The sequence below is a fragment of the Chiloscyllium plagiosum genome, chromosome 34 (genome assembly GCF_004010195.1).
Source record: "Chiloscyllium plagiosum isolate BGI_BamShark_2017 chromosome 34, ASM401019v2, whole genome shotgun sequence".
NCBI classification, from domain to species: Eukaryota; Metazoa; Chordata; class Chondrichthyes; order Orectolobiformes; family Hemiscylliidae; genus Chiloscyllium; species Chiloscyllium plagiosum.
The window spans coordinates 7762241-7785035 of NC_057743.1; the positions used below are offsets into that span (position 1 = coordinate 7762241).

At 40.5% G+C, this 22795-nt stretch overlaps 1 protein-coding gene and 1 non-coding gene across 2 annotated transcripts in view; both read left to right on the forward strand.

Moving 5' to 3' along the window:
- The window catches only part of cep104 (centrosomal protein 104), a 226267-nt gene that overhangs the window by 117320 nt on the left and 86152 nt on the right, over window positions 1–22795 (forward strand). The window contains exons 12-14 of the mRNA XM_043675400.1: window positions 7776–7851; window positions 16704–16812; window positions 21385–21523. Of these exons, the coding sequence (XP_043531335.1) occupies window positions 7776–7851; window positions 16704–16812; window positions 21385–21523 (324 nt within the window). The remainder of the gene's footprint in view (window positions 1–7775; window positions 7852–16703; window positions 16813–21384; window positions 21524–22795) is intronic.
- Window positions 17916–18046, forward strand: LOC122540498. The gene has a single exon (XR_006309328.1). It is a non-coding gene; the product is annotated as a small nucleolar RNA U109 (small nucleolar RNA).

The following is a 22795-nucleotide window of genomic DNA, read 5'->3' on the forward strand; positions in this document are numbered from 1 at the left end:
GATTCCTGTGAGTGTGGCGTTGATGATCCGGTGTGTTTTCTCTATTTCTGTGTTTTTAATGATTACAAAGGTATCATCAACATATCTGACCCAGAGTTTGGGTTGAATTTGTGGTAGGACTGTTTGTTCTAACCTTTGCATTACTGCTTCTGCTATGAGTCCAGAGATCGGTGAGCCCGTGGGTGTTCCGTTGATTTGTTCATATGTCTGGTTGTTGAATGTGAAGTGTGTTGTGAGGCACAAGTCCAGTAGTTTGAGTATGCCGTCTTTGTTGATAGGTTCACTGTCCTGTTGTCTGTTCTGTATGTCCAGCAGGTTGGCTATTGTTTTTCTGGCTAGGGTTTTGTCAATACAGGTGAACAGTGCCGTTACATCGAATGAGACCATAGTTTCTTCATTGTCTATGTGTATATTTCTGATGATGTCCAAGTATTCCTGTGTTGATTGTATAGATTGTCTGGATCCGCTGATCAGGTGTTTCTGTTTCTGCTGTATAATCAACCCTGCACATTGGTGGATATGCATAGATTAGATGTCCTCCAATAGGACCCATAAGGTGAAAGCAAGACTTGTGGTACAAGGATTTGAAGAAAAAACTAGGGCACCAAGATACAAATGGATTCACCAGTGTCAGGAAAAGCAATTTTGAAAATTTTCTTGGCATTGCTTGGGTGTGTAGATCAATTGATATTAAAGCTGCATTTCTGCAGGGATATTTGAGTACAGTGGAGATGCTTTGGAAGTTAAATAAGTTAAATATCAGGCCTACATTATGGCTCTAGCATTTGGTACTTATTGTTAAGGTGTCTCTAATTATTGTTGTGTTGACCTCAGTTAAAAGCAGATCCTGCCATGTGTTACATCACGAGGGGCAACTTTTAGGCATCCTTCTGATGCATCTGGATGGTTTTTGTGGGGGTTGGGAGTAATGAATTTCAAAACATTGTCATAAGTGAGCTTAAAAAAGAATTCTGAAGTAGAAATTAGGCTTCTTAGGCTTGAAAATGATGCAGATTGGATCAAATTTTGCTTTGCATCAGCAGTCTTATTTAGTACATAGAACAGTACAGCACAGAACAGGCCCTTCAGCCCACGATGTTGTGCTGAACATTTGTCCTAGCTTAAGCACCTATCCATGTACCTATCCAATTGCCGTTTAAAGGTCACCAATGATTCTGACTCTGCCACTCCCACAGGCAGCGCATTCCATGCCCCCACCACTCTCTGGGTAAAGAACCCACCCCTGACATCCCCCCTATACTTTCCACCCTTCACCTTAAATTTATGTCCCCTTGTAACACTCTGTTGTACCCGGGGAAAACGTCTCTGACTGTCTACTCTATCTATTCCTCTGATCATCTTATAAACCTCTATCAAGTCACCCCTCATCCTTCGCCATTCCAATGAGAAAAGACCTAGCACTTCAACCTATCCTCGTACGACCAGACAACATCCTGGTAAATGACCTCCATTCCAGACAACATCCTGGTAAATCTCCTCTGCGCCTTCTCCAAAGCTTCCACATCTTTCCTAAAGTGAGGCGACCAGAACTGCACACAGTACTCCAAATGTGGCCTTACCAAGGTCCTATACAGCTGCAACATCACCTCACGACTCTTGAATTCAATCCCTCTGCTAATGAATGCTAATACACCATAGGCCTTCTTACAAGCTCTATCCACCTGAGTGGCAACTTTCAAAGATCTATGAACATAGACCCCAAGATCCCTCTGCTTCTCCACCTTACTAAGAACCTACTGTTAACCCTGTATTCCGCATTCTTATTTGTCCTTCCAAAATGGACAACCTCACACTTGACAGGGTTGAACTCCATCTGCCACTCCTCAGCCCAGCTCTGCATCATATCTAAGTCCCTGTGCAGCCGACTACAGCCCTTCTCACTATCCACAACTCTACCAATCTTCGTATCGTCTGCAAATTTACTGACCCACCCTTCGACTCCCTCTTCCAAGTCATTAATAAAAATTACAAACAGCAGAGGACCCAGAACCGATCCTTGTGGAACTCCACTTGTAACTGGGCTCCAGGCTGAATATTTGCCATCTACCACCACTCTCTGACTTCGACCAGTTAGCCAGTTCTCTATCCAATTGGCCAAATTTCCCACTATCCCATGCCTCCTGACTTTCCGCATAAGCCTACCATGGGGAACCTTCTCAAATGCCTTACTAAAATCCATGTACACTACATCCACTGCTCTACCCTCATCCACATGCTTGGTCACCTCCTCAAAGAATTCAATCAGACTTGTAAGGCAAGACCTACCCTTCACAAATCCGTGCTGGCTGTCCCTAATCAAGCAGTGTCTTTCCAGATACTCATAAATCCTATCCCTCAGTACCCTTTCCATTACTTTGCCTACCACCGAAGTAAGACTAACTGGACTGTAATTCCCGGGGTTATCCCTATTCCCTTTTTTGAACAGGGGCACAACATTCGCCACTCTCCAGTCCCCTGGTACCACTCCCATTGACAGAGAATACGAAAAGATCATTGCCAACGGCTCTGCAATTTCCTCTCTTGCTTCCCACATAATCCTAGGATATATCCCGTCAGGCCCAGGGAACTTGTCTATCCTCAAGTTTTTCAAAATGCCCAACACATCTTCCTTCCTAACAAGTATCTCCTCTAAGTGTTAGCCTCCCTACTATTAGTCAAAATAAGGCATTAGAAAAAAAGATTCAATGGCTTCTGGAGCTGAAATGGAGGAATTGCAAAGTTTGAAGTGGCTGGGCATTGGAATTGAGACCAGATGCCCGTTTTGAAGTACTGGCGTTGAGTACAACTATGAAAAATCCCAAGATGGAAGATGTAATTCTGGTGAATAAAGCATTGGAAAAATAAAAAATGGAGCATTGTGTTTTAAAATTTCCATCGAGAGATATCAGGAGCATGAAACTTCTTCGTGATGCTTTTGCAAATCCCTGTGGTGGGTTCTTAAATGCAGGATGGTTTATATTTTTTCTTGTAGTAAAGGGAAATAAATGTTGCCCTTTAGCTTGGAAAGCTCAAATTGATAAAAGTTGAGAGTATGGTGTTGGAAAACCACAAGAGGTCAGGAAGCATCCGAGGAGCAGGAGAATCGATGTTTCGGGCATGAGGCCTTCATCAGAAAGGAAGGGCTTATGATCTCCAGCATCTACAGTCCGCACTTTCTCCTAGTTGATTTCAACCCTACTTCGAAGCCTCTTCCAAGGATGCATGCCTTGAAGAAGGTCTCCTCCTCTCTGTGCAAGGACCTCAGTGAGTCTCTCTCTGACTGCACCCGCCAGATCATCTCCTCTGCCCTGAAGCTCTTTGGCCATGTCATGAAGCAGACTGAGACTGACTACCACAGCCCCATCTCCTTCCTCAGTGCCTGTCTATGGAAACATCTGATCCCGCATGGGCTCCAGACTACATTCAGACCAGCACAGTTTGGACCTGAACAGGACAACCAGTATGTACTACAAATCCAAAACTTTCAGAAACAGTTCCCTTTCCAGATCCTCTGCTCCACACTGTCAGCCATGTTCCACCACTAACTCTCCCTACAGTTGACCCTGCCCCAGCTCAGGGCCACACAGTTCCAGGTCTGCAACAGACCTCTGCTGATTTTCATTTTCAGAAGAATTCACACACTCAACAAACTCTTTTTCTCCACCATATCAGACATAAAAGAAAGTAAGTTAAACAAACTTTCATGTGCTTACCACAGTACTCAGGTTTCCTCGACCATTCCAGAACCTTCTCCTGGCCTCTGGGACTCCTCGGACGCCATTAGCCACACAGCCACTCCAACCACAACTGCCGCCGCGAATGATGACGGCACTCCCTCCCGCTCCACAGCCACCACTGACCACACCACCTCCGCAATCGCTGTCCAAAGATTCCTGATGAAGGGCTTCTGCCCGAAACATCGATTCTCCTGCTCCTCGGATGCTTCCTGACCTGCTGTGCTTTTCCAGCACAACACCCTCGACTCTGATCTCCAGCATCCTCAATCCTCACTTTCTCCTCAAATAGTTAGAAGACGAGTTAGTAAAATATCTTAGTGACAGACCAATTGCTCTTGGTAAGGTGGTAGATATGGTGCTTTTATTTGAAGAAAATTCAAAAAAGGAATTCAGCAGTAATAGAGTGATAAAACAAGTTGACACTGTGGGATGACATACATCTCATGAAATGTGTGAATGAAAAAAGACTGCGGATTTGTATTGCAGTTTTAAAGCAGACTTCGGAGAACGAAGAAGTCTCCAGATTGATTTGGGTGGTAGCAGCGGTCAGGTATCTGATGGCTTTACAAAGAAAGGAGCAAACTCTCAAACTGTTGGAAATACTGGAGAAAAGACACTTGGAGGTTTAATTTGCAAAGAAAACAATAAAACATAACCTGTCATTTTGTACATGTTCTTTTGTTTTTGTTTATTACAATATGTATATTGACATATTGAGAAAGTTAAAAGGGAATTTGTTAACATATAATGAAGGAATGCTTGAGTCCTGATTGAACAAGGGAACAAATAATGAATATATTACCTAAGGGTTAATTGGGTGAGAATGTAATATATAAATATCGATACTTCCGAGTCAGAGGTGTGCATTTTACAGAGTTGGTTAATGGATATGGAGGAATAAAGCTTTCATTAAAGGTGAACTTGAACTCTGTTCCAAAATAGTTATCTTTGAGTTTATATCAAGATCTATTCCACAATATCTCACTTACCAACATTATCATCTCAGCTATTTTGTGAAATTGATGATGACCATTTCCCCAAAGCATAGGAGAAAGAATTATGTTACAACTGTTTCAAGTTCTGTTCCAAGGGCTATTATTAATGTTCCATGTTTAGCAACTCAAAGGTTGCATGATTATACACATTGAGTTAACAAAAGTATCTTGCATTCCAAACGATGTGTTCCAGTTGTTTGTTACAGCTCAAAATTCTGTGACAGACTATCTTGTTGATTTCCTTCCTGATTCCAGTTGGTGTAATTTATCAATCCTTACTAATAGCTGTGGCAAACTGTGATGTACTTGTATATCCATGGATGAGAGCCATAGAGATGTACAGCGCAGAAACAAACCCTTCAGTCCAACTTGTCCATGCCGACCAGATATCCCAACCCAATCTAGTCCCAACGGCCTGCACCTGGCCCATATCCCTCAAAACCCTTCCTACTCATATACATATCCAGATGCCTTTTAAGTGTTGTAATTGTACTAGCCTCCACCACTTCCTCTGGCAGCTCATTCCATACACGTACCTCTGTGTGAAAGAAGTTGCCCCTTAGGTCTCTTTTATATCTTTCCCCTCTCACCCTAAACTTATGCCCTCTAGTTCTGGACTCCCTCACCCCAGGGAAGAGACTTTGTCTATTTACCCTATCCATACCCCTCATGATTTTATAAACCTCTATAAGGTCACCCCTCAGCCTCCGACGCTCCAAGGAAAACAGCCCCAGCCGATTCAGCCTCTCCCTACAGCTCAAATCCTCCAATCTTGGCAACATCGTTGTGAATCTTTTCTGAACCCTTTCAAGTTTCACATTATTCTTTCGATAGGAAGGAGTCCAGAATTGCACGCAGTATTCCAAAAGTGGCCTACCAATGTCTTGTAAAGCTGCAACATGACGTCCCAACTCCTGTACTCAACACTCTGACCAATAAAGAAAAGTATACCCTTCTTCACTATCCTATCTACCTGCGACTCCACTTGCAAGGAACTATGAACTTGCACTCCAAGGTCTCTTTGTTCAGCAACACTCCCTCGGGCTTTACCATTAAGTATATAAGTCCTGCTAAGATTTGCTTTCCCAAAATGCAGCACCTCGCATTTATCTAAATTAAACTCCATCTGATCAAGATCCCATTATAAGCTGAGGTAACCTTCTTCACTGGGTTCCTGAAGAAGGGCTTATGCCCGAAACATCGATTCTCCTGTTCCCTGGATGCTGCCTGACCTCCTGCACTGTTCCAGCAACACATTTTCAGCTCTAACCTTCTTCACTGTCCACTGCACCTCCAATTTTGGTGTCATCTGCAAACTATACTTCTTATGTTCACATCCAAATCATTTATATAAATGATGAAAAGTAGGGGACCCAGCACCTATCCTTGTGGCACTCCACTGGTCACAGGCCTCCAGTCTGAAAAACAACCCTCCACCACCACCATCTGTCTTCTACCTTTGAGCCTGTTCTGTTTCCAAATGACTAGTTCTCCCTGCATTCCATGAAATTTAACCTTGCTAACCAGTCTCCCATGGGGAACCTTGTCAAACGCCTTACTGAAGTCCATGTAGATCACATGTACTCCTCTGCCCTCATCAATCCTCTTTGTTACTTCGTCAAAAAGTTCAATCAATTTTGTGAGACGTGATTTCCCACACACAAAGCCATGTTAACTATTCCTAATCAGTCTTGTCTTTCCAAATATATGTAGATCCTGTCCCTCAGGATTCCTTCCAACAACTTACCCACCATCGACGCCAGGCTTACTGGTCCAAAATTCCCTGGCTTGTCCTTACCACCTTTCTTGAACAGTGGCACCACGTCAGCTAACTTCCAGTCCTCCGGCATCTCACCTGTAACTATCGATGATACAAATATCTCAGCAAGAGGCCCAGCAATCACTTCCCTAGCTTCCCACAGAGTTCTAGGATACATGTGATCAGGTCCTGGGGATTTATCCACTTTTATGCATTTCAAGGCATCCAGCACTTCGTCCTCAGTAATATAGACATTTTTCAAGATGTCACCATCTATTCGCCTACATTCTATATCTTGCACAGTAAATATTGATGCAAAATACTTGTTTAGTATCTCTCTCACTTTCTGCAGGTCCACACAAAGCCCATCTTGCTGATCTTTGAGGGGCCTATTCTCTCCCTAGTTAACCCTTTGTCCTTAATATATTTGTAAGAACCCTTTGGATTCTCCTTAACTCTATTTGCCAAAGCTACCTCATGTCCTCTTTTTGCTCTCCTGATTTCCCTCTGAAGTACACTCCTACTGCCTTTATACTCTTCTAAGGATTCACTCGATCTGTCCTATCTATACCTGGCCTATGCTTCCTTCTTTTTCTTAAGCAAACCCTCAATTTCTTTAGTCATCCAGCATTCCCTGTACCTACCAGCCTTTCCTTTCACCCAAACAGTAATATACTGTCTCTGGGTTCTCGTTATCTCATTTCTGAAGGCTTCCCATTTTCCAGCTATCCCTTTACCTGCGAACATCCACCCCCTATCAGCTTTTGAAAGTTCTTGTCTCACACCATCAAAGTTGACCTTTCTCCAATTTAGAACTTCAACTTTTAGATCTGGTCTATCTTTTTCCATCATTATTTTAAAACTAATAGAATTATGGTTGCTGGCCCCAAAGTGCTCCCCCACTGACACCTCAGTCACCTGCTCTGTCCTATTTCCCAACAGTAGGTCAAGTTTTGCACCTTCTCTGATTGGTACATCCACATAGTGAATCAAGTAAGTTTTCTTGTACATGCGTAACAAATTCCTCTCCATCTAAACCCTAACATAATAGCAATCCCAATATATGTTTGGAAAGTTAAAATCCATAATCACACTATTATTCTAACAGATTACGGAGATCTCCTTACAAATTTGTTTCTCAATTTCCCTCTGACTACTGGGGGGTCTATAATACAATCCGAATAAGGTATATGGAAGGTAAAATGCATGTTGTTTTGAAATTTGTTTCAGCATAAATGAACTATTTTGGAAGTATTTATTGTAGATTTTCATTTTTTTTAATAGATCGTGGGAATAAAGCTTCAGCCCCACATGCAGAGATGAGAGATGATCAGTCCTCAGTTACGAATTATTTAGATAAGTAAGTCCACCTATCCTTGTACACAAAACATTTTCAACTAAACTCGTTTGATCTAATTAGGTTCAGTACCTTCATATACACAAAGGTCACTTGGGAGCATGAGTGCCACTTACACTCCCACTAACTGAAATTTTGAAGGGAGTTGTGGAGAATTTGAGGTTGATGTTGCTTTTGAAATTCCAGTTATTCTGCATGGTTGTTTTTGTGTTTGTCCCTTCAAGCTGCATTTATTATTTATCATGGCATAAGGCATTTTAGATGGATGTGAAGTACCTTTGTAAGTAGTTGCAAGGCCACAGTTGCTTGGAAGTTTTGCCTCCGATGTCTATTCATTCACATGTTGTTTTGTATTTAAATGTAAAAGCTCAGCTGGTTTATTTCAAGACTTCAGGCCTTTAGCTTAGGATGAGAGAGTGGAATGTTTTACTGTAGCTTGAAAGCAAACAAGCAGGTCTGTGGATCAACTGATGTGGAACGTTTGGGCCATTTGTCTACCAATCAGTGATAATGCTGTGCTTACACAGCATTATGCCTATTCTGGCATAAAATCTACCCCAAAGACAGTTCATAATTCAAACTTTGGACAGATTAGATTAGGTTACCTACAGCTTAGAAACAGGCCCTTTGGCCCAACAAGTCCACACCGATCCTCTGAAGAGGAACCCACCCAGACTCATTTCCCTACATTTACCCCTGCCTAATGTACCTTACACTGTGGGCAATTTAACTTGGCCAATTCACCTAATCTGCACATCTTTGGACTGTGGGAGGAAACCAGAGCACCCGGAGGAAATCCACGCAGACACTGGGAGAATGTGCAAACTCCACACAGTCGTCCGAGGCCGGAATCGAACCCGGGTCCCTGGCGCTGTGAGGCAGCAGTGCTAACTACTGAGCCACTGTGCCATCCACATTATGACAAAAAGTCATCATATTTCAAATCAAATGTTATTTTTGGCTGAAGCTGTGAATCAGCTACTGTCTTACTGACCTGGGTTGAACAGGCTTTTTTTTTGGCACGGTAGGGACAGGAAAATGACTGCCTTATTTTATCAAATGTTTAAATTTTTAAAATGAATATTTTATACATTCATTGTCTTCAGAGAGTTATCAAGAACTTGTCAGATTGAATCCACTTTTATCACTTCTAATTTGGCAACTGCTTGCCGACAGAAATGTTCCTTTTTTTATCTAATTTTGTATCTGTTGTCAGGTTAAAGTTGTCATCTGATCCATAAAACTCTATTACAGCTTTGTAATTCTCATGTTAACATCAGGTTATTTATTTATGTGTGAGCCTTTGTCCTTTTCTGTTTACCCTGCCCCCACATAAACGAATGTGCATTCTTCCGTTGTCTTCATTGTGAAATGAGGATGCGGATTCCTTGAGATAAAATATATGTATTGCTGTCACTCTCTGGTAAAATCATTACAAATGATTGCTGTATGTTTATTGACCCAAGGCTCAATATTGGAATTATATTCAACCACATGATGCCAATAGATAAGTTGAAAATCATTGAGAATTGGGTCCACTGATAATTTTGCTCACTGAAGCAAAGAAAGACTTTGATTTTTATAGTCTATTTCAAGACCTCTTGGCAGTTTGTAGCCAATGTAGCACATTGCAAAAATAGCCACTGAAATGGCACTGCCCATATGGCAGCAGATTTGTACACCAAGCTCCGATAAAAAAATGATGGCCTGGATTTTCTGATGGCCATCCAGTTATTCTTCCAACATAGATGGGAGTTGTGCATGGGAAAATCCTGCGGAATCCTCATAACAGACTCTGAAGGAATTAGCTGGGAAATTGAAGATTCCATTGGGCAATTCCCAACCCCTGGAACTTTCCAAAAGTTCTGATGATGTTAAATAAATAGTTACTCAGGTAAAGTAGATGAATGAATGTATTCAACAGGCCCCATACCTCTCTCATCTCCAACTACCTCCCTAGAACACACTCACCCTCTGGATCTTAACCTGACATCCATTCTCAATACCAGGACCTGATATTTGACAAGAAACTTAAAATGTAATGCTGTACAAATGTTGCGTTAACAGGAGCAGATCAACTCAGGTTAGGACTTCTGCATCAAGTAAGTCACCATCTGACTGCCCAAAACCTGTCCTTCATTTACAAGTCACAAGAAAGATTTATTGTCCTTGGAGGAAGTACAATGTACTTCAGGGATTATGTTATGAGGAGAATTTAGTTATGAGTAGCAATTAGGCCTGCTTTCTCTAGAATTTTGAATATTTAGAGGTGATCCAAGTCTTCAAAGTATTTACAGGAAAAGGACAGAGTCGATAAACGTAAACTATTTCCACTGGTAGGAGGATTCGGGCCAGAACATTCACGTGAAGTTAGAGAGGACTTCTTAAAAGCAAAGGGTGATAGATGTTTGGAACTCTCTTCCACAAATGGCAGTAGACGTAGGATCAGTTGTTAATTCTAAATCTGAAATAGATATTTTTGTTAACTCAGATACTGAGGGATGTGAGCCAAAGGCAAGTATGTGGAGTGAGGCCACAGATGAGCTTGGATCTCATTGAATGGTGGTACAGGCTCAAGGAGCTAAATGGTGTACACTTATTCCTATGTAGTGAAGTCAGGGTGTGATGTGAATATTCTCCACTGGCTTGCTAGAACAATTTCAAGCAAGAATCCTGGCACCATCTCAGACACCCCATTTGATCAGATCCCATCCACCGCTTTAAATACTGAGTTCTCACACTGTCACTTAGTGCTGGGTGTATTTAGAAGGCTCAGTGCAGCAACTTGTCAAGGCTTCTTTGATCACCTTCCAGAGCTACTCTCTCTACCACCTAGAAGGATAGAAAAAGTGGATGCATGAAATTGAAACAACCTGCAAGTTCACCTCTAAGTCTATCATCATAATGCTTTGAAAAAAATCACTCATCCTTTGTTGTCTCTGAGGTGAAGTCCTTGAAGAAATCTGGTGAGAAAGGAAAGCTCAAAGACCGACATGTGGAAGCTAGAATAATAGAATCATTCAATACATACGAGGCCATTTGCCCCTTAAAATCTGTATTGCTATATCCTACAACACACTAGTCACATTTTCCCACACCTTGCCCTTAACCTTGAATATTAACCTTGATACTTCAAGTGTTCTTCCAAGTTTTTTTTAAAAGGTTGTAAGGCCTCAACTACGTTCCCAGACGGTGCATTTCAAATCCTCGACAGCCGCTGGGTGAAAGTTTTTTTTTCTGAAATCCCCTAGAAATCTCCTGCCAATCACTTTAAAATTATATCCCCTTGTTATTGACTCTTCGACTGAGGGGAATGGCTGCATTCTATTCACCCTGTCCATACCCCTTCTAATCTTCTACACTTTATTAGTCCATCATCAACGTTCTCTGCTCCAAAGAAAAAAACCCACGCTTATCCAGCCTGTGGTATGCAACTTGCACTCCGGGCTCCAATCACACAAACAGCATTCTACCACCACCCTCTATCTCCTGCCAATTTTGGATGCAACTTCCAAGTTACTCTGAATCCCATGAGCTTTTACCTTCTTTACCAGGTTCCTATGCAGGACCCTTTTCAAGGTTTTGTTGAAATCCATTTAAACTACATCAATTGCCCTGCCCTCGTCCAGATACTTAGCTATCTCTTCCTCAAAAGAAGTTCAACCAAATTTGTTAGGGGTTAGATTCCTCTTCAAAACCTTTGCTGATCTGATCAAACCTTGGATTTCAAAGTGGAGATTAATTTTCCTCCTTCACAATTTTCTCCAATGTTTCCCTGCCACTGAAAGCTGACTCATGGTTGATAGTTCCCTCATCTATCTCTGCTATCCTTCTTCTAAAGTGGGACCACACCAGCTCTCCTCTAGTCCTCCCTTGTTGCCAGAAATAATTTAAAATTTCCTCCCTGTCTCTCAACAGCAATCTGGGACACAAGTTATCCAGACCTGGAGATTTGTGCACTTTTAAATCCACCCAAACTGCCAATACCTTCTTGCTTCTTTTATCATCTGCTCAAGAATTTTACAATCCATCTTCTCAAATTCTGTGTTTGCATCATCATCCTCCTGAATAAAGATAGATGTGAAGCGCTCATTGAACAATCTCCCCCAATGTCCTTCTGCATCATGCACAGGTTGCCCTCTTGATTTCTCATGATCTTGTCCACTAGCATTTTTTTCATGTCTCCTTTTTGCTTTTGTAATTGCTTTCTTGAGTTACCCCCAGACTTTCTGTACTCCTTGAGACCCTCCGTTGTTTTACTACCTTCGTACTTGTTAGATGACTCTCTTTTCCTTTTTATCCAGTGTTGAATATTCCTAGATATTCAGGGTTCTCCAGAATTGTTTCGAGCAACCCTACCACCCTGTGGCCGAACACTTTAACTCCCCCTCCCACTCCACCAAGAACATGCAAGTCCTGGGTTTCCTCCACCACCAAGCTGTAACCTGTGGGAAGAATGCCTCATCTTCTGCCTTGAGACCCTCCTACCACAAGATCAATGTGGATTTCACTAGTTTCCTCATTTATCCTCCCCCACCTTATTCCTGATCCAGTCTTCCAATCCGGCACCTTCCTCTTGAACTGACCTACCTGTCTACCTTCCTTCCCACCTATTCGCTGCACCCTCCTCTCCAACCTATCACCTTCACCCACACCTTCATCCACCTATTGCATTCCCAGCTACCTTCCCCAAACCCCATTGCCCCTCCCATTTATCTCTCAGTCTCTTTGGACCACCCCGTCATTTCAGATGAAAAGTTTATGCTCGAAACGCCAACTCTCCTGCTGTTCGGATGCTGCCTGGCCCACTGTGCTTTTCCAGCACTGCACTTTTTATTGTGTAGTTTCACCCTCCAGGAGCTTTTCCCAGTCCAGATTCTGCCTTATTTTAATAAAATCTGTCTTAACCAAATTCAGTATTTTTTTCGCAAGCCATCCATTTCCTTTTCCATGATGAACATAAAACACTTGGCAGTTGTGATCAAATGCAAGCTGTCCAAGAACACAAGAAAAAAGAACTAAGTAGCTTTATTCCCTTACTATTTGGCACTACATAACAGTGAGTTTTATTTATAAAAATAATTGAAAGATTTTCTGAAGTACATCTAATTGTCAAGGTCACCTTGTACCTTTCTGTTTTATAATCTATGATTTTACTCATTGACATCGTTATCATAAATATTCTGGCATGTGTTGTATTGGAAAAGACAAAAGAGCTGGAATGTTTATAATGGCCTTTCATGCAATCGATCAGGATAAATTTCAAGCCTGTTGATGAATCCAATGCATTTAGTCCATTAGGTTCTAGTACTTGAAACTACATCTGATCAGTTAGTTCACAAACAGAAAATGCTGGAAAAGCTCAGCAAGTCTGACAGCATCTGTGGAGAGAAAGCAAAATTAACATTTTGTATCCAGTGACCCTTCTTCAGAACTGAATTTTGGTTCTGTAGGAAGGTGTAACTAAATTTCATGATAATCAGAAGTGGCTTTATAAGCAGTTGGCACAAATTCAGTGTGATTTTTCAAGCTTCTTTGTGTAATTATATTGGAAGCTCTCTGCTGTATTCTGGAAACAAATTAGTATACCAATCATGTTTTCTTTATGAACCATTTGAAACACTTAGAATACTTATTAATCTCCAACCTAACTTCCTAAACAAGTCTGTTATATGCAATCTCACAATGATTTCTATTTCTTAATAAGACCATAAGACATAGGAGCAGATATTAGGCATTAGGCCTGTTGAGTCTGCTCCACCATTCAGTCATGTCTGATAGGTTTTACAGCCTCATTTTCCCACTTTCTCCCCATAACCTTTGACCCCTTGGCAATCAAGAACTTATCTATCGCTATTTTAAATATACTCAGCGACCTGGACTCCACAGCATTTTCTGTGGCAATGAAGTCCACAGATTCACCATTCTCTAGTTCAAGGCATTTCTCCTTATCTCTGTTCTAAAAGTTCTTCCCTTTATTCTAAGGCTGTGCTCTTGGGTCCTCCTCTCTCCTGCCAGTGGCAACATCTTCCTAACATCCATTCTGTCCAGGCCATTCAGTATTCTGAAAGTTTCAACCAAATTCCTCCCTCATCCTTCTAAACTCCCATCGAGTATAGTCCCAGAGACTTCAAACGTCCCTGTTCAGCCTTTCATTGCTGGGATCATTCTAATGAACGTCCTCTGGATCCACTCCAGAGCCATTACATTATTCCTGAGGTATGGGGCCCAAAATTGCACACAATACTCTAAATGTGGTCTGAACAGAGCCGTATAAAGCCTCAGAAGGACATTCTTGCTTTTATGTTTTAGTCCTTTGAGATGAATGACAACATTGTATTTGCGTCCTGACAACTGACTCAACTACTAACTCAACCTGCAAGTTTACCTTGAGAGAAACCTGGACTAGGATTTCCAAGTCCCTTTGCACTTCACATTTCTGAATTTTCTCCCCATTTAGAAAATATTCCATGTCTCTATTCTTCTTACTGAAGTGCATGACCTCACACTTTCCCATGTTGTAATCCATCTGTCACTTCTTTGCCCACTCTTGTAGCCTGTCTAAATCTTTCTGCAGATGTCGACGTTTCAGGCATTAGCCCTTCTTCAGGAATGAGGAATGACTTTCCTCATTCCTGAAGAAGGGCTAATGCCCGAAACGTCGATTCTCCTGTTCCCTAGATGCTGCCTGACCTGCTGCGCTTTTCCAGCAACACATTTCCATCTCTGATCTCCAGCATCTGCAGACCTCACTTTCTCCTTAAATCTTTCTGCAGTCTCCCCGAATCCTCAATTCTACCTGTCCCTCCACCTATCTTTGTATCATCTTCTTCTGTTTATACTTCTATTCAAGTATTTTAAAATTTAGAGCAGTAAGCCTCTTATGAAAAATTGAAGCTCAATTTTATTGTCCAAACAGCAGACTAATGACTCGAGGGAGATTTGCAGTTAAGATGTGTGAACTTTGTATGCTTCCTTAGGATGTATAATAGAATTTATATCAGGCATATGCATCCCCCTCAATCTCTTAGGAAAGCCTGTTTCATTATTTGAATAAAACCTAGACAAATTTTAAACATAGAATTAATCAAGCACATTGAAATTAAGTTTGTTTGAACGAGACAAAATATCAATCTCTTGTTTTTAGCTTTAGTTTCCGAATGTGAGTGCAGCATGAATTTTAGAGAGTATTAAAATGAGAGAAATCTGTAGCTTTCCAATTTTTGTATTTTTTTTAAAAAAGCATGAATTTTGAAATGAAAGTTATTGCCAATGTTTTGTTGATTAGAAAATATAAATACTACTAACGTTCCTACCTACCACAAGATGGTTAAACCTATAGACACATGTAAAGGAAATAAAGGAACAGATAAACTAAATGATTTGCAGAAGATACACTTCATGGAATAACTCTCAAAACATTAAATTTAATATTGATCTCGATTTTTATACTAAGCAGTGCTCCCAGATCCAGAATATCCTTGACCTTCCACCAGTTCTGCCGGGTTTGGATTGCCCTTTCCCCTCATTTGTAAACAGTTAGAACAAATATTAGTAACCCAAGACCCATATTCCAGTTCCCCATACCTTCTGAATTCTTCTCCTCAGTTCTGCCAAATATCCAATGTACTCTCCACATTGCTCCATGATCAAAAAATTCCCAATCCACACTGCAAAATCGCCGCATACACTGAGTCCTCATGCCAATTCTGAGTTCTGGGTCAAATGCCCCATGTCACCAAAATTCAGCACTGTGCCAAATATATCTAAAAATCATTTTGTATTTGTATATACTAGCTTCCTAACTCCTTTGGGTAAACTGTAATATCATGTTATGTATTCCCAGCTTTAAAACCAGGAAACGAATAGAAGTTAAATGTTTAGTTCAAATAACATTCCATTACAAGTTTTGCAGAGTAATGAATTGTCAGGCATCATGATATCTGAAGTCCCAGAAGAAATTCTGACAAGATAGTTCACATAAATATGTGATTCATGTCTCTTCTGTATGTTTTTTTAAATTCAGTCAAAGGATGTGGGAGACACTGGCTGGGCCACCATTACCCATGCTAAATTGCCTTTGAGAAAGTGACTGTGAGCAGCCTCCTTGAACTGCTGCAGTCCACATGGTGTTGATACACCCACAATATTGTTAGGCGGGGGAAATTGTCAGGATTTCGACCTAAGTGGAATCAATACGCTTGTTATTAAATAATCTCTCTCCTAAACATTTTGGAATGCTTCGGGGGAATTTACATTTGTGTGTGTTTTGGGTAATGCCAGATCTTCTCTCTTAATTTATTGCCTGTGAGGACTTTGGCAAAAACAAAATATGGAAATGGAACACAGCAAGCATAGACAATCAAAATACTGCAAGCTGCATAATAAACCTTATTAATAGGCATCTCGTGCACTAGATCCACTCTGTATAGTTGGATAGTAATAGTATTTTGTTCTACTACGTTGTTTCTTCGACTCAGGGGGTTTTGCCCGTAGAAGGGTAGACAGTTCAGGTAGATTGGTTACTAAATGTGATTGAGGTCTGCATTTTGTGTGCTGTGCATTTTTTATGTTTTCAGATCTTGCTGTCGATACTAACTTGTAGTTTATTCAGTTTTTGAATGCGTTTCCCAGTTGGACTTGGGTTCATTTCTTTCAAATTAATATTACATTCAAGTTCAAATCTTTGTGCAGTGACTTTAAGCTGCATCTTCTGGCAAGCAGTATGATCTCACTATGTTGATGCAAACACTAGAAAATCCAGAGATCAGCCTGCATTTGTATAAATGGTAAAATTATAGTTCTTTGCTTTTGCTAATAGACTGAGATTGTGATATCTAATTTCCTCTTCACAGTTTATGTATTTTCTGTGGAGAGAGAAATGAAATGTTTACAGATGAAGGTCTGGACATCCATTATTGGAAGCACTGTCCGATGTTGAGACGTTGTGAACATTGCAAGCAGGTATGTAGAATGTATTATAAAGTTTTGCTTTTCTATCCAGACATATCCAGTAGGACTTACAGTGGTCAATTGTATTTGTGGTCAAGTTTTGAAATACCTTTTATGTGCCAAATGTAAATGTAATACTTACAATATGCACAGACTGTTGATTGCATTTTTGTTGAGTCTGTTTATATTATCCTGTTGCATTCAGGCACAAAAACCCACTGAAGCTGGTTATTTCAGTTTTTTAATGAGTTTGTCGAGAGTTTGTGTGTAATTTTGCACAGGTCTTGGTAGATAATAATATATCACTTTGTTCTGTCGATCAAACGCATGCGCAGGTAGCCTCAAACTTTTTCCAGTTGGGTCAACAGGTCTTCAGATAAATGAGTTTTGATCTGTAGATTATTGAATATGAAATTATGTTAGGTGCTCATTTTTAAAATTGAATATATTTATAAATATAGTTTCTTGCTGAGATTCATGTCTTCTAGCAGTGACAAGTGGGGAAGGTAAAATTTTCTAAGTTGTAGTTAAAAGTCTTGGCTAGAGAGTGGAATGCAATTTATTCAATGTTCCTTGAACAAGCTAATCTGTGTGTTACATAAATGAGTCAAGGTCGACAACTGACCTTGGTCATGATCTGAGATTTATTTGTCGAGAATTCCATTTTTTTTTTTGCTGCACTCTTAAACATATTAGTGCTTTATGGAGCATTCCTATCCATGGCATAGTAGGTGAATGCATAGTATAGTATACCAGATCATGGAGTTTTAGGGTTTCTGCTAAAAACTGTCATCTGATGATTTTCGTTAGGTCTATATCTCGCCTCCATGCCTGAAGACTAAAGCTGTAGGAAAAGACTTTAATCCAAAATGTTGGTCATGGCTTTGTTGCGGAGATTCCGCCAATCTGAGTCCATGCCAACCAATCAGCACACTCCTGTCATGCACTATAAATCTTGTTTTCTTTTTAGGTTGGTACTTCTTGAGAATTGTCTGAATGAGTGTAAGATGAAAAGCTTTTGGAAAATGGGTACTTACAAGCGATATTTGATTATATGTTGTGTCAAACGATATGAATTAAAATGCACGTTTTATCTTTTGACTTTATTCATATTGAGTCAAGTCTGATTTCTGCTCCTTACTCAATAAGGAGTTTGATATTTCAACAACGTGCGAGAGTGAATGAGGACAGCAGGGCCGTTGGTCTTAAAAGACAGGCTAAACGGTAGTATAAGTCTGCAACATGATTAAATTAATTTGAAAGGAGAGTTGTAGATTTTGTTCACAGGTGTCCAGAATTCAAGTTGTTCCTGTTGTTCAAATCACCAATAACTTTCAATAATAAATGACGAAAAATTGCTTATTTCACAATGAAATGATTAAACATGACTGATCCACCTCAGTGCCCTATTCCCACTTTAGCTCTAACAAGTATATCTACCTCCATATTGAAAACTTCACTGTTATAGCTTCAACTGCTTTCTGTTGCAGAGAATTCTACAGGCTCACCACTCTTTGAGTGAAGAAATTTCTCCTCATCTCTATCTTAAAGTAATGGATTACACCATTTCATGCTGTTGGACTCCTTCCGATAACTGGATATCTTTGAATGTCCAAAGAGTTCTTGGGATACCTCTCCGTCCCCTCACTTAAACCATCTGATAACCCTGGTACTTGTCCTGGGCCATTATCAGTACTTGTGATAGCTTCCACAGCGCTTTATCTCAATACTTCAATCACAAGCTCCTTTAATTTAGGAGTTCTATAAACCACACACTACCACACCTCAAGGTGTTTTCTGCCAGCAGTACTACCATGCTAGCTGCTATTTTCAGTATCTGTTTCAGTAAGAAGATCCCCAAGATCATAGCTCAAACACAGTACAGCCAAGCTGCATGACTCTACTGAAATACCCTCCCCACTTCACTTTTCCTCCTCCCACCACATCTCCCCTCCTTCCCAATGCTACATAAGCTCACTCTAAAAAATGCCTTGATTGACCCTAGCACGATATATTGCAGCATACCAAATTGCTTGGATTCCCATTTTTTTTCTTCCTTTTCCTGAAGTTTAACAAACTCAAATATTTTACATCAGAGGTACAAAGGATTTTCAGGGTTCTTCAGAAAATGCCATTTGAATTGTTTGATAAAAACAAATTAATGGATTTTGAGGAACCAATAAACTTTAGGAAACAAACTAGTACAAAGCATCTGAGCACAATTTTTTTGTAAAATGTCATTGCACTTGATTTTGTCATATTTTCAGGTTATTTGCTTTCTTTTCCTGTGACTTATCCTGTTCTTTTCCCAGAGTGTTTGGTTATACAGCCAGATTGTGTGTCTTCTAGTTGCTTACATAGGGCTTTATACATGCACCGGAATGGGATTGGGATTCGAGGTTCTTATATCATATGAACTGATTGTAAAAGCATCTTTAGGTATGTGAAGACAAATGTAGGTCCATTACATCAAAAACAGGGTAAGTGAAAATGAGCAACAAAGAGATGACAGACTAATTAAATTCATATTTTAGTATTGTCTTTCCAAAGGAAGACATAAATAACATCCCAAAACTATTGGGGAACACATGCTGTGTTGAGGGGGAGGAACTGAAGGAAATCAGTGTAGTGATTTCTCGGAAAATAGTGTTGGGAAAATTGATTGGATTAAAGATTATGACATACCTACATTCCAGAGTACTTAAGTAAGTGGCCCTAGAATTTGTGTTTGCAATGGTGATAATCTTTGAAGGTTTTATTTATTCTGGAACAGCTGCTATGTATTGGAAGGTGACTAATGTAATCCTAATATTTTAAAAAAAAGAGTTTGATAAGAAGCAGAGAATTACAGACCAGTGAGTCTGACATCATTGGTAAGGAAAATGCTACGGCGGTTGGAAAACAGTGACAGGATTAGACAAAGTGAATATTTTGGAATGTTATTTATGTCCTCCTTTGTGAAGACAGAACCAAAATATGTGTTAAATTAGTCTGCTATTTGCCATTGGTCTGCTCATTTTCGCTTCCCCTTTTTCTGACTATAACGGATATTTGTATCTGTTTGTGTAGCTAATGAATCCACTTAATTGTAAATACTCCATGCATTAGGATGGAAGGCCATTAGGATAGCATTTTTAGTCCTGTTTTCATTGTTTTGTAGTTCTCTCCCTATCACTTTTCTTACTTTATATTTTGTCTTTCAGTTTGCCCCTCTTTACCATCTCCCTGTATTGATTCAACTGTGCTTTTTAATTTACTTCCTAACGCCCTCTATTCTGCTTTGAAGATCCTCATCCTTTCCTCACCTATGTTAATGGTACCAAAATATTCTAATGCTGATCACCATCCCACTCCAGAATGTTCTTTAGTGGCTCCAAGATACCCTTGGGAGGCAGCATATCATCCTGGAAACTCATTTGTGACCACAGAAACGTCAGTTTGTTCTCTTTACAACTGAATCTCCTATTATTATAACCTTCCCACACTTATTCCTCCTCTCTTGTGTAGCAGAGGCAACTGTGGTGCAATGAACGTTGCTGCTGCTACTTTCCTCTGAGGCTATTCGTTCCCCCAACAATATCCACATTGGTATATCTGTTTTTCAGGGGCATGGTCATGTGATTTCTGCAATGCCTGCCTAGACCTCTTTCTCAGTCTGGTGATCATTCATTCCCTCCAAGTCCTGTGGAGTCTTGGCCTACAGAGTGATCACCTCTCTGAACGTGTTATCCACAATACTCTCAGCTTTGCAGATACTTCACAATGTCCCCAGCCGGTTCCAATTCAGAAATCTAGCATTCCAGAAGCTGCAGCTGGAGTCATTTCCTGTACACCCTCATCCTACATTGCTAACAAGATTCTGTCTCCAGATTAATTAATGATTATGGGTAGTCAGTACTTTGCTTCTGAAGGAATTTATAGGTGGAATACGTGCCAGCTTTCGCTGAGGTGATCCCTCTTGCAACTCTGTGCAGCATATGTCTTTGGGCAAACAAAAGCTTTTTGTAATCTTTTTAAACATCTTTGAACCCATTGCTATGCAGCTGTCACTGTTTGTTGAGCAGTAACTGTTCCTGGAATGTTTAGTCTAGTTGGTGAATTATTATTCTGGTGATTTTAACATTGTTGAAAGTATAAAGAAGGTTCTGCTTGATAGCTTAAAATATGTCATGATTCTCAATCTTGTGCTAAGTTATAATATTCAAAATATATCATATCATAAATTTTGTAAAACAAAAATGCGGGACAAAATATTCTTGTGCTTGACTCTCTTCCAAACTGGTTCACTGTAGCACTGTTAAGTTGTCTTGATAACAAAAGTGACAAAATTGTGACAAAGCTGTCTCTCGGCATAAATGATGATTTTGATGTATGTGCACTTCGCACTTAAAATTTTTTCGTTTAATCTGAAACCTATTGAAATCACATACCAGTATTGAATTTGTATTTTTCAGCCCAGCGCATGATAATTTTGTCACCCTATGTTGGCAACTGAAAACACCACAAATCTTATCTGTTTTCAGTTGGCTGTAAGACCGCTTTTTCGTCCTGAATATCACTTCCATGTCCAAACTTTCTGTTTAGGTGGTAGAAATAGCCACTCTCACAGAGCACAGGCTGACCGAGTGTGACAAGAAAGACAGTTTTGGAAAATGTCATCGTTGTGGTGAGGCAGTAGCAAACGAGGACCTGCAGGAACACCTCAAGATGAAAAGTTGCAATGGTAAGTCAAAGGATGTTGTAATCTAATCAAATCTGTTGTGGTTCTGTTCGCCAAGCTGGGAATTTGTGTTACAGACGTTTTGTCCCCTGTCTAGGTGACATCCTCAGTGCTTGGGAGCCTCTTGTGAAGCGCTTCCGTGATGTTTCCTCCAGAATTTATAGTGATTTGTACCTGCTGCTTCCGGTTGTCAGTTCCAACTGTCCGCTGCAGTGGTCGGTATATTGGGTCCAGGTCGATGTGCTTATTGATTGAATCTGTGGATGAGTGCCATGCCTCTAGGAATTCCCTGGCTGTTCTCTGTTTGGCTTTTCCTCTCATAGTAGTGTTGTCCCAGTCGAACTCATGTTGCTTGTCATCTGAGTGTGTGGCTACTAAGGATAGCTGGTCATGTCGTTTCGTGGCTAGTTAGTGTTCATGGATGCGGACCGTTAGCTGTCTTCCTGTTTGTCTTATGTCGTGTTTTGTGCAGTCCTTGCATGGAATTTTGTACACTACATTGATTTTGCTCATGCTGGGTATCGGGTCCTTCGTTCTGGTGAGTTGTTGTCTGAGAGTGGCTGTTGGTTTGTGTGCTGTTATGAGTCCTGGTGGTCGCAGTAATCTGGCTGTCAGTTCAGAAATGTTTTTGATGTATGGTAGTGCGGCTAGTCCTTTGGGTTGTGGCATGTCCTCATTCCGTTGTCTTTCCCTTAGGCATGTGTTGATGAAATTGCGGGGTTATCGTTTTTGGCGAATACATTGTATAGGTGTTCTTCTTCCTCTTTTTGCAGTTCTGGTGTACTGCAGTGTGTTGTGACCCTTTTGAACAGTGTCTTGATGCAACTTCTTTTGTGTGTGTTGGGGTGGTTGCTTTTGTATCCAGAGAAACAATAGCCAACCTGCTGGACATACAGAACAGACAACAAGACGGGGAACCTATCAACAAAGACTGCATACTCAAACTACTGGACCTGTGCCTCACAACACACTTCACATTTAACAACCAAATATATGAACAAATCAATGGCACACCCATGGGCTCACCCATCTCTGGACTCATAGCAGAAGCGGTAATGCAAAGATCAGAACAAACAATCTTACTGTAAATTCAACCCAAACTCTGAGTCAGATATGTAGATGACACATTTGTAATAATTAAAAACACAGAAATAGAAAACACACACCGGATCATCAACGCCACACTCACAGGAATCAGATTCACTAGAGAGGAAGAAAAGGACAACTAACTCCCATTCCTAGACGTGATGGTACAGAGAACACCAAACGGAGAAT